The following is a 13,036-nucleotide window of genomic DNA, read 5'->3' on the forward strand; positions in this document are numbered from 1 at the left end:
AGAAATCTGCAGGACAGCTGTCATTTGTCTTTTGATGGTGCATTGCTGTAAGACATTGTCATGATGGCTATTTATTTTCAGCATTACATTCCTATGCAGAATGTGGGGGTATTGTAATGCAATTACATTGCTGTCCACAGTTCAGTTTGAGAAAAAACTATTCTTCCACTTCTTCAAGGCTGAATAAAAACAATAATGGAAAACTCTTATGAAAGAAAAGAAAATATTACCCTTTTAGAGGCTTTTGAATCCTTCTAAATGCAGAATGGAGTTGAATAATATCTCTGCTGGAGAACAGCTTAAAATAGCCTGCAGAAAAGATAACATTTTAACTGAAGGCTATAACGTAATAGACATTTCTATGGAAACACTTATATTTCTGTAGAATATCCTTATAAGCTCTTTTAAATTCTGTAAGACTTTTCCATTTGTTGACACTACATGTCTATAAAGGATTATCAGACAGTTCTCAAAGGGCAAAAGCAAACCTTTTACTTATGAATATGTGGATATAGCATCCAGAAATATGAATTAATGCAACAGAAATATCAGGAATAAGGTAGAAGCAATGAGTACACCCTAACAGGTGAGTAAATAGCTGAAGTATGCCAAATTAGTTTTACATAAATAAATTCAAGGAGAGAGGGGGAGATAACAGTGTTAGATAATGGCACAGATGTACAGAAAGAATCCAGAGGGATGTGTTTTTAGAGTGGCAGGTAGTATGCCTGCTATTCACGCATATTTAAGCAGGTGCTTGATTGCTCTCACTGAACTGCTTGGCTTTACTCCAGCTGATGGTGTTTGGAATGTGTAATGAAGGCAGAGGGTGGTCACAGTTCTTCCTTCTCTTTATTTATGTGTGCTTTTTAATTTTCAGAATGCCTATGTCAACATCAATCGAATCATGTCTGTGGCGTCAAGGCTCTCCGAGGCAGGCCACTATGCTTCCCAGCAGATTAAACAAATATCCAGCCAGCTGGATCAAGAGTGGAAGAGTTTTGCTGCAGCTCTGGATGAGCGCAGCACCATCTTAGCCATGTCTGCTGTCTTTCACCAGAAAGCTGAACAGGTGAGTTCCTTTTGGGAGAGGCAAAATGGTCCAGTGCTACCTCGATAATGATGATACTGCAATTATTACTAATTATTACTTTATGGCTTTTGGCTTATGTGCAGTGAGGCTGAGAGCTTTGTTCCTGGTAGCTCAGCATCTCAAAAACAAACAATAACATTTCCACCCCAAAAATGGCCCATGTCCCCTGGTGGGTAAGAAATTATGTTTTCACCTTAATAATGAGAAAGAATCTGATCATAACTGAAGTGCACTGGTGCAGTAACAAGCTGTTTTATTTCTAATACTTCATTAGTGCTGTGGATAAATTCAGGTTTATTATGGTCAGGAAAACAGCATCTGCACTCAAATGTGTATGTGCTATGTGCACAGGAATGTTCACACGTGTGATATAGACCCAAAACAGCAGGCAATTTCTAGGAGCCAAAGAACATTGTTGTTAATGAAAATTACAGAATTCATTCCAGCACTTACTCTTACAGTGCTCTCCATAGCCCCAGACTTTGTTAGACCTCACCAAGCAGAGATTTCAGGGACAGCTGTGAACATCAAAGAAAATTTTCCATATCCCTGAACTTTATTTTGTGCCTTTAACAACTACTAGAATGGTTCTGTAATTCATAGCTAGAAAAGATTTAAAATGTCACTGAATAAACCTTGTGCTTTTTTTTGCATCTAAACCAGGTCCACCTAATGATGATGGTTCAACATCGATTATATGTTGATTACATTCATTATCCAGTGACAAACACTGCTTTGGGGCTCTCTTCAGTGTTGTTGTGTGCTTGTTTTTCCAAGTAGTTAATACTAAAGCTACTAAGTGGGTGTGCTTGAAGTTTATAAAATAACCCATACTTGAAGAATCTGAAGAAGAAATTGTAAGAGCTAAGCCAGAAACTGTGTCTCTTAAGGCAGAATATATGTATAAAAAAGGTTATCTTAAAAAGATTTTCCTCATTGTTTGTTTTTTACTGTAGAATTACAATGGATTTTTTCTTTCCTATTCCATGTTTCCTATTGACAACAGGCAATAGCATAGAGCAATTACTCACCCTACTGGGCACTTACTCATGTAAGCACACTCAGTGCCTTTGATGGGACTGATAACCTAAGAAGATGCCCAGTACAAGAACTTTCATCTCCTTACAATGGACACTGTAGTGATTAGGTGTAGTCTGCATGTTAATAATTGGTCAATCATCAAATATTCATAAAGTAAGATCAAAACTAGAATTTATATGCAGTCTCTAGTCACAATGAAAATGTTTAGGATTTATTAAAGAATTAGATAATTCTTGTTTGCTTAGTTTAGGCTTGGGGTAGTTTTTATCACTTTTTAATGAGTGATCCCCTATTTTTCTGAAGTGTCAGTCTTGTTTGCTGTTTCTGAGGAGCTGCTGAGGTATTGTGCAGCATGAAAGGCAATAAACCAGAAAACTTTATTGACCTGCACCTCTTCCCAACAAACTGAAGTTTGTGCTGTCTGACAGAAGCCAATCTCTCATGACTAACAGACAGGAGAATTCACTAATTGTGACAGCAGTTGCTTCTCACTTGCAGTAAGAGAAAATTCAGTGGAAGATAAATGCTGATATGAATCCTGTGAACTCAGCTACAAAAAAGAAATGTGGGTGTCATTGTGTCCATGAGCCAGGACTAAAATTTCATTCCTGCCTTAGTAATTCTGGTGGGATAAACCAATGGCTTGAGCTAATAATTTGGTCATTTAAGCTCTCTACAGTATAAATAGTGAGGTGTTTGAGATTTGGTCTGTAACTAAGTCTGTTGTCTATCAAACATTCCTTCCAAATGTGACTCTTTATTATTTGGCATCAGGCAGGGTTTTTTTTAAATCAGGGCTTCATTATTTTACAATAAATAGGGCTTACTATGAAATAGGGCTTTATTGTGAAGCAAAGATATAGATAAACCCACTATTTCCTCTGTTGCAGATAGAATCTATTTTTGCTCCCTTTGTTCTCTCAATAGGGGTAATCTTGTTGCAGATGCAGCCATTTCTCCCACAGTGTATCCCTCACACCTATCTCTAGTGCAGATTGTCATTCCTTCTCCAGTGCAATAAGCTGCTACAGTCTCTTTGTTCATTCCTTCCTATTGATTGAAGGTCTCTGTGATGCCAACATGAAGCCAGTCTACTAGGACCATAATCTTTCAGCCTCTGGCACACCCCAGCCTGCAAAGGAGTCGCTGGCTGGAGACAGAGATTTATGAAATATCTATAATATGCAAGCTGAGCAGAAAGAAACTTGTTTTTTCAAGGTCTCTTCCTTAAGACCCTACACAGAAAACTGCATAGAATACAATTTGTCTGGCTTGGAAGGATGAAAGGCTGTGGCAATCCTGTTGGGAATTGAACCTCACATCTGTCTTCATGTGCCTCAGAATCACCATGCTTTCCTGGCTTTTATTGCAGATACGTGTGGCATGTATGAACGGGACTCAGCTGAACAGATTCTTGGATGTTTTATTTCTTTTTTTTCCTTTTCTGTTTTTTAGTGTGTGTGCACATAATTGTCTTTCTTAAATTTTTAAGCACAACTAGCACGTACTAAACTATTATCAAGAAAACAGCAAAGAAAAGGAAAAAATGGAAGAAAAGAAAGAAAGCAAGACAAACCTTGCCAACTACTTAGCCTCCACCTAGGCACCCTTCAACACAGGTGTTTGATCAAAAGCCAGTAGACTAAACTCGAAACAACCACTTTGTCTGGGTCAAGGTACCCCTCAGCAGATTCAGTGGAGGTGTTTCCCAAATTTCCTATTATTCCCCCTGCTACAAATCTCTTGATTCTTTGGAGTTTTTTCCTTCTTTCCTCTTTTTTTTTATTTTCCCTCCCTTTCTCATGCTTATGTGGAGATATTCCAGAGCAAAAGAGAATCTGCTTCTCTATGTATGTCTGAAACTATTCAAAGTGTCAGAAGGATGTAGGACAACATGTCTTATCTCACTGAGATTTCAAGAGAATGTGCTGATTTACTGCAGATGAGATTTCAGCTCACCAACCAGCAGATGGGGGAAGCACCCACACCAGGTGTCCTCCCCATTTTGGATGTAATCTCTGAAGGTGTGCTAAAGTGTTCGTAAGATGTTCACTCTACAGATCCTGTCAGAATGAACAAATTAATGTTTTGAATCAGCCAGCAGATCTCAACCAATTAATTCTGGGTCAGAGTCTACCCTCAGAAGTGCACGAGCAGAATTACTGTTTAAGGTAGTAGGTGTTAAGTGCACACACTAGACATTTATGCTGATTCTCAGAAAAGTGACCCCTGGCCGTTTGTTTCGTGTTACTTTACTCCCCAGTCAGGAAGATTACTGTTCTCATCTCTCAGCTCTGCCTGGATCTCTCTAAGCACATCTTCAACTCCCTTATAGGAGGCAAGGAAATGAAAAAGAGAAGAGAGAAGAGAGAAGAGAGAAGAGAGAAGAGAGAAGAGAGAAGAGAGAAGAGAGAGAAGAGAGAAGAGAGAAGAGAGAAGAGAGAAGAGAGAAGAGAGAAGAGAGAAGAGAGAAGAGAGAAGAGAGAAGAGAGAAGAGAGAAGAGGAGAGGAGGAGAGGAGAGAGGAGAGAGGAGAGAGGAGAGAGGAGAGAGGAGAGAGGAGAGGAGAGGAGAGGAGAGGAGAGGAGAGGAGAGAAGAGAAGAGAAGAGAAGAGAAGAGAAGAGAAGAGAAGAGAAGAGAAGAGAAGAGAAGAGAAGAGAAGAGAAGAGAAGAGAAGAGAAGAGAAGAGAAGAGAAGAGAAGAGAAGAGAAGAGAAGAGAAGAGAAGAGAAGAGAAGAGAAGAGAAGAGAAGAGAAGAGAAGAGAAGAGAAGAGAAGAGAAGAGAAGAGAAGAGAAGAGAAGAGAAGAGAAGGAGAAGAGGAGAAGATAGAGGAAAGGAAAAGCCAATTAATATCTATAAGATGCAGGGCTTAAGACCAAGATAGGGAAATTCTAGAAACAGCATCAGGAAATATACAAGTACCTTCATACGAAAAATTTAAAAATTCAGGGTAGCAAGAGGTATTAAGAGTCACTGAAGAAAGTGCTTCTTGGCTTTCTTCCCATCTTTCCCCACAGCCATGCTGGAACATGAAAGCATGCTAGAATTTTGTTTTAAATTTTCTGGATCCTGGAGAACCACCCTGGTTATCCTGCAGCTTCCACACAAACAGTAAGCAAGGACTGTGCAAAAAAATACAGAGAAATGCAGAGTACAAAATGTCTGAGCTGTGTTCTGGAGCAATCTTGTGGTACAGCAGAGCAGTCCCTGAGGAAAATTAGTAAGAAGTCTGAGAATCCTTTATTACCTGTTAGAATCTGCATACAGAATTTGCAACTCAGGTTGTGAATTAGGAGTAAGTGTAGGTCATCATTTTAAAGTTACTTTTGGATTGAACCAGAGATACAAAGGTACCATAGGGACTTCTTTATTTTTTGGGAGACATTCTTCCTAATCTTTCTTAAAGCCTTGAAAAGCATGGACAATTATTGTAGCCTGTCATTTCAAATCATATTTAAGCAGTTTTTATGTTCCCAATAGGAGATATTCTAGTCAATAAGCTAATTAAAAATTTAAGCATTTCATTTAAATGGTATTGAGTTCTAGTAGACAGTAATGACTCCTCTTCCAAACTAACAGTTAGTAATTTACAATTTTAAATTCAAGTTTTTGCAACTCAGTCAAATGGTGATTATGTGATAAGAATTTGCTTCTAGCATGAAGGACTACATTTAAATAATTTTTTTGTCTGCCACAGTGTGTGACAAATAATAAAAATTAACAAAGCTGCTCTTTTCAAAATATCCAAATCAATAGTCCTATGGCCTGAACTAGCACTTTGCAACAATCTTTAAAAAAACCCAATTTGCTCTTCCTGCCTGACTCTGCACTCACAGCACAGACCACTCTGCACTATTTCAGAATATCAAACACTGACAGCCTGCATCTCTTAAAACTTTTTAAAACATATGATGTCAACTCTTCTTGCTAGTGGCAGAAGCAAAATTAACAAAGTATTTGTGACACTGTCTATGTACAAAAGATAGATGCAAGACAGCAAGGTGGACGTGGTTCTGTGCATTGGATCTTCTTGAGACTTTTCCCATCTACTGTGCAAATCACAGTCTGGGGATGTGACAATAGATGAGTAACATGATTATAAGAGGTTTTACTAAAATTGGTAGAATTCAGCAGTTTTGATAAGAGCCATAACAGTGTGACTCCAGCTGCAGGAACACTCATCTATGAAGTGTAAAGGTCTTTTGTTCACTGTTTCGACCAAGAGGTTCATGGTACAGCCCCGAAAGGGATCAATCTCGGCTCTGGGCTCTTAAACTGCATAGGAAATTATGTGAATTCTGTTACTTTGGCAAAAAATATGATGACTTCAGCTTTATGCAGGGTGTTTGGGGATTTCATCTGAACACATTCAACAGATCATAAGTCAAACCAGTGCAGGATAGCCTGCCATCCTTGCCTCTAGATTTCTAGAAAGCACAGTTGTCACTGGTAAATTTGTACATTGTAGACATGAATGCTTAAGAATTCATCTTTGTCACCAAATCTTTGTGCACTGAAGTGTTTACAATGCACACACTTTGTGGCATTGATTACACAGCAGCATGGTGAATAGCTTTACACTACCAATAGAAAAGGATGCTGATACCAGAGACAGAGTTGGACTGGAATTCTTTGCTTACAATCTCACAGCCCTTCACGCTGTGAGTGAGTGCTTTACTAACAAGCCACAGGTGAACACTTCAGGAGGCAATAAAGCTGTGATCCTGGGGTGGTTTTGTGGCATTATACATTTGTCCTACAGGGCACCGCATCTGTTATATAATTAGCTGTTCTTTTTTATAAATAGCCCAAAGTATGGCAGGCTGGTTAAACAGAAAGATGGAGGAAGAGAAAGCATTAATGAGAAGTAATGAGGTGGCACTAGGCAGTTCATATGGAGAAAATATGAACATGTGAGCTGTGTCATTGAACTAAGCCCTGCTTAAAAGAAAAACAGGGTGGGTCTTAGAGACTAAATTCCTCTTTTCTTTTACAGAACAGGCAGCACCCAGGAGAGCTTCCTCAGTTTGTTCTGCCAAAGTGCATCAGCATTACTCCGGAGGCCTTTAAGAGTGGAAAAGTATTTTTTTCCACTCCTTTGCTCCCCAAGGTGTTCAGTTTCTGGCTGGCTGTTAAGGCTTCCAACCAAGGTGCTAAACCATATCAATTGCAATGGCAATGCTTTTTTTTTTCTCACTTTTCATGGACATCTGCCTACCAGGAACTGGACTGAGACCAGCAGCTCATTTTGTGCTGGCTGCTTAGCAGGCATCAGATGGTAATGGTATCTGATCAGTGCTGACCTGGGCCAGAAGCACGTGTGACCCAGGGGCTTAAAGCCTTGGCATCCTAATAGCAATCCCACTGAGCTGGACCTGGGTTGGGAACTCCTTGAATGCAGACTGCCTGCCTTTCACTGAAATGAATGTCAGCAGTGTTTTCAATGGGAGTTTTCTGTTGCTCATGCAAGTAGTTTTAAGGACAGGTAAGTGACTGAGTAAAGACGGACAGATGAGTCACTGCCAAAGGCAGCTGGAACTGTGCCTGTTTGTGCTTCACACTGATGGTTTTTTTCTAGACATGTTGCAGCCTCCCTGATGGTGTGCAAAGGCTTTTAGAATGAGTGTTTGCTGAACCTGCCTAAATAAGCGTTTATTTTTAATCCAGAAGAAACAGAAAACATTCCTTTGGATCCAGGTGTCATTCAAGTACTGAGGAGGTGACAGGAATGTGCCTTTTCAAAGTGCCCTAAAGGACTCCTTTATAATTTCTATGTTCTTCTCAGTCATTGCTGCAGTCACATGTGGCACTCTACAAAGTTTTCTAGTGTTGATCAGAGGTTGTTTTGTTGCTCATTGTTCCTGGAATTGTCTCAGTTCCTTTCAGGTGTGGATGCCTGGTGCAAAATGTGCAGTGATGGAGGCCTCCCCTCAGAAATGCAAGACCTGGAACTGGCCATCCACCATCACCAGACCCTGTATGAGCAAGTAACACAGGCCTACACAGAGGTATGTACTTCCCAGAGAAAATGTGAGTACCTGCTGAGTGATAACAGACACATGGCTGCATTTAGGAGCTTAGCTTTGCTAAATGAGGTAGGTTCTCCTTTCCATTTCTGCAGCTCTTTCAAAAACGGAGTCAGACCTAATCCCAGGTTGTAGTATGTGACTTCCCAGCAATTTGCTTGTAAGGGAAGAACCAAAGGACAAATCTGAAATCATACAGAAATGAAATCTAGAACCAGTGTTGGCACACCAAAGAAGAATCATTTCACTGCTTCTGCTGAACTGGAAACCCCTTTTTGCCACCAGCACCTTTACTCCTTGTGCTTTCCTTCTGTGGATGAGCCCTGGCTCTAGCACAGGTGTGCTAATGGCTCAAAGGATGCCGAAGGCTTTTTCCTGCAATGTACAAGTCAAAGAGATGTAAGGTCCTAATTGCAGCAAATGCTCAAAAGACTTGCTTTAGATAGAATGTAGAATCATTTAGGCTGGAAAGGACCCTTAAAATCCTGAATCCAACTGCTGAGCTAAAACTATCATCTACTACTAAATCCTGTCCCTAAGCACCATGTCAGATGTATTTGTATATACTGTTGTAAAATATCTCCGACCTAAATAGGGTATGTGCTTTTTTCCTTTAAAAGAGGATACCAAGAATCCTGAGACAAATTCTCTGGAATTTTGTCAAAAGCCCCACATGAAGTTCTTTACTTGTTTTTTTTCCCCATTCAGGCTATAGAGCATGAAGTAAAATGTCATGTTTCCCTGGACTGTGCTCTACTGGAGTGTCTCTCTGGCTGTGAAGGGACTTTGCTCCTTGCAGAGTTTTCCAGGCTGGACTGGAGGATTGTGGTAGTGTTTGCTATACTTAGTAAATTACCAGGTGAAGACTTCAGGACAGAATAGAGCAATATTATACAGACACACACACACATATCTATATATCTAATCTATATCTATGTCTATATCATCTATATCTATCTATCTATATATCTATATGTATCTCCTACATGCTCATCCCATCCCTTGCTCTGGTCATCATAGCCTTGAAAGAATCTATAGTATAAAATAGAAGAGAAGCTGATTTACTGTTTAATCTTGGTGGTAGACACTCATGCATTCACAGTGAAGTTGTGCAGTTACCTTGATGATGAATGTAATGAGTATTAGAAATCTCTTCTTCCCCAAACACCTGCAAGAATCTGGGAGTTAGTCAAATAAGAATGAGCAAGTCTGGCTTGCAATCACAAATGGTGCTCCCTTACTCAGTCCTCAGGCTTCTCAGGAATAGTGCATTGTGTGCCAAACACAGAAGAGTCCTGTTGACCTCTAGTTGCAGCTGTGAATTTCATACAAGTACCTAGTCAGGTGAAACTACATTTTTAGGTTTCATTTAAAAATATTTCTAAAAACTAAGTCAAGTTTGAATTAAATAAAAACTAATGTTTTAAACTAGCATTTTATTTGTCAGCCTTGATTTTAGTTTTTGTGAAATGAAAATTTTGTTTAAAACTCATTGCCAAAAGTACCCATTAACATCCATAATGCTTTTGCTGATGCTTCCTCAGAAAGATATAATTTTTCAGAAACACAGATGTTTAAATTATCTCTATACTGTTTTACTAGAAAGTACATTTTGAAACAGTATGTAGAATTGCCAGAATTGTGCAAGTCCATTCAGCTTAAGACTTTTGCAATACTTAAAAATACGTTGCAAATAAGATGTGAGTGAAGCGATGTGACTAACCTGGGCTGTTTTCATTGTCTCCTTGCACAGTCCTTGAAAAATTCAAAAAGATTCACATAAAAAGAGTTCTGTTGATTTATTTTTGCAGTTATAAGGAGAACATGGAAACGACTGAAAGAGCACAGTAGGTGGCTTCTCCATTTGTGAGGCTGTTCCTTTCTGAAATCCGCTCTTTGGGGAACTCTGAGAGCACAAACCTTCTGAGATATTGATTGGGAATACAATATTATTCACAATTTTGGAAAACAGACTCTTTAAGCTGAAGAATTTCAGAGCTGCAGATGATATGAAACCATGTAATATCTATGTAATCCTTGTGAATACTGAGTACCACTGGTTACCTGATGGTCACCATGCTCCTTTTCATTTATTTAGTCCAGTTTGATGGGACAGGGATGTAAATAGGAGAGCAGAAAAACACTTCTAATAGCCTCTAATGTGTATTAATGATTACTAACAGGACAACACAAGGACTTCAAATTTGGTGTTTTATCTGTCTGTGCAGGGAATAACTAGGAGGTTATCCTCATTAGGGAAAAATCATAACTTGTCATCTCTGAGGCTTTTTAGACAGACAACAGAAACAAATTGCCATACAATAGATAAAAACCCACATCCCATAGAAGAGGAAGGAGTAAGAGACAATGCAAAAGTGTAGCTATTAATAGATCTGTATTATAGCACAAACATTTTAAGAAAGTTGTCCTGAGTAAAACATGTCTGTTATATTTTCTGTACAATCACATTGCTTACTGCTAAAGTTTTGAACCTTTATTTTTAATCCCAGTTCTGCTGTGATTGCTAGTAGTGTAAATCAAGAGGAACTCCACTAAAACCATTGGAACACCACCCAGGGGCTTATTCAGACCACCTCTAAGCCCAAAGCCCAGTAACAGATACATAGTGAATTACACAGTGAATTTAGCCAGTGCAAAGAGGGAGTTTCTGGTCTAATAAGCTGCACTCACATGTGTCCATAGCCTTGGTTTCCTGTTCCCAGTGATTAAGTAGTTGCTGATTGCCTTCCCACAGATGAAATAGGATGTAGTATGCCTTATCTCCTTCCTCTGGAAGCTGCTTCTTCCTGGCTAGCAGCTAATGCCATCTCCATAATCTTGCCAAGGTAACACCTGTGCCTCAGTGTTTCCTCCTAAAATCCTCCATCATATCATATGTTGTTCCCTCTCTGACCCCAGAAGGCTCCAGCATGTGCAAATTATTCCAGCTGATCTTCAGCAGCAACTGAAATTGAGTGTGGGAAGCCACTCTCTATGTACTTTACACATATTTCCTCATCTAATTCCAAATTGCCTTGAATACTTAAAAAATATCCAAGAACTTGCCTAAGGACACCAAATAATCATAAATATGATAAGATTTGACTCCAATTTTTGCCAGCATGCATCTCAGAAGGTATCTTGATTTCTCTGAAAATGCACCAGGTACACAGTGTTACCACAGACTGGAAACGTGGCATGGCTTGCCAAAAGACACAGGTTTGGGCATTAAAGGTTATTTGCTACATTTGAACATGCAACTTATAATACAGAAATAAATGAGACATGGAAATCCCGGAGATGTGTTTTAATTTTGATAATGTTCAAAATTTGAACTGGATGAAAAACATTCATTACCCTATTTTCTGGCAAAATCGGTAATTGTGACTGCATACAAATACACTTTTCAGGAAATCTTGTCATTTTCACTGCAGTTCGTTTCAGAGGGAAAAGAGAAAAGTGGGCTGGGAAGAGAGAGGGATTACAATTGTGTCCTCATTCACCATTTCTGTTGAACAAAATATTTTAATTTTATAATCTGGAACTGAAAAATTATTTCAAAAAGCCTTTTTTTTTTTGAGAATCAGTGCATGCACACATTTTTTACTACAAATCTGCTTTTTTATGGTTACATTTGTCATTTTGCCCCTGCAATATGAAAATGGTACAGGAATGTTCCAGAAAAAAAAAATCTCTCATTCTGCAGGCATTCTGATTTTTTTTAATGCCCAAATGCCTTTGCATCTGCAAGTATCTTTAAATGTGCTTGAAAAAGGTGACCTGTGTGCAGAGGGCTTTGCATTTACCAGCAAACTTTGTAGTCCATTGAAAATGGAGACCATAGGTCCCTCTGAGCTGTTCCTGGGGAAGAAAAGAATCAGTCATATACTAATTTATTTTTCACTGCCACTGAATGAAATACAGAATGGAATGTCACACTTCTCAACATATAGACATACTTAGTAATCCTATGAAGAAAGGGCTCTCCCTTATTATACAGAATATGAATGACTCTGCCATCTGTGGTTTTCTTAAAATGCCACCTCCTCACAAAAATAGGCCCTCTCTTGCAAATGCCAGCTGTCACCAAGCAGTGTGCGTCAGGAGTTTTCAGTGCCCGAGTGTCAGAATGGAATATAGCCCTGGGATCTCTGTGTGCAGCCCCAGCAGGGTGGTACCTGTGCTCCTGCTGAGTGACACAGCAGGCCCACTAGGAAGCAAAGGCAAGTGCTGAATGTGTAAGTACAAGTCAAAAAGAGATGTAATGAGCTCTTTCTTCCTTTTTGACTGAAATGAGGAAACCACGCAGCAGAAAAAGAATGAGCTAGAATGTTCTCTGTCAGCTGTTGGATATTTAAGTACCAGTGCAGTGAAGCAGACCTATTTCTTCATTCAGGTGAGCCAGGATGGAAAAGCCTTGCTGGATGTCCTACAGCGTCCCTTGAGTCCTGGGAATTCTGAATCTCTCACTGCCACTGCAAACTACTCCAAGGCTGTTCACCAGGTGTTGGATGTGGTACATGAAGTCCTGCATCACCAGCGGCGCCTAGAAAGCATCTGGCAACACAGAAAGGTCCGGCTGCATCAAAGGCTGCAGCTCTGTGTTTTCCAGCAGGATGTTCAACAGGTAATATCCCTATTAAAGAGATTAAAAAATGACCCTTTATTTGCAGCCATAAAGACTAGTGATTCATCCAGAGGCTGGTGCCATAACCAAGATTTCACACACAGTTCTATGTATGCTAGAAATCTGCTAAAATCCTAATGCACCTTTCAGTATCTCTTGGTTTCATGTTGGAAATCGAGTCAGTCCATTGAATATTGATCAGTCCATTCCTCATAAGAATGTGACACTATTTTCAGTGGTTAATTTGT

The 13,036-nt window shown here is 39.4% G+C and overlaps 1 protein-coding gene across 17 annotated transcripts in view; it reads left to right on the plus strand.

The window, feature by feature from the left end:
* The window catches only part of KALRN (kalirin RhoGEF kinase), a 503,525-nt gene that overhangs the window by 248,053 nt on the left and 242,436 nt on the right, over nt 1-13,036 (plus strand). For all 17 annotated transcript variants that reach the window (XR_011152025.1, XM_069021109.1, XM_069021107.1 and 14 more), the window contains 3 exons: nt 881-1,072; nt 8,012-8,143; nt 12,558-12,788. Coding sequence is in view for 16 of the 17 variants with exons in the window: in XM_069021109.1 (XP_068877210.1) it covers nt 881-1,072; nt 8,012-8,143; nt 12,558-12,788 (555 nt within the window). In the remaining variant the exon portion in view is untranslated. The remainder of the gene's footprint in view (nt 1-880; nt 1,073-8,011; nt 8,144-12,557; nt 12,789-13,036) is intronic.

This window comes from Aphelocoma coerulescens, chromosome 7 (genome assembly GCF_041296385.1).
Source record: "Aphelocoma coerulescens isolate FSJ_1873_10779 chromosome 7, UR_Acoe_1.0, whole genome shotgun sequence".
NCBI lineage: Eukaryota > Metazoa > Chordata > Aves > Passeriformes > Corvidae > Aphelocoma > Aphelocoma coerulescens.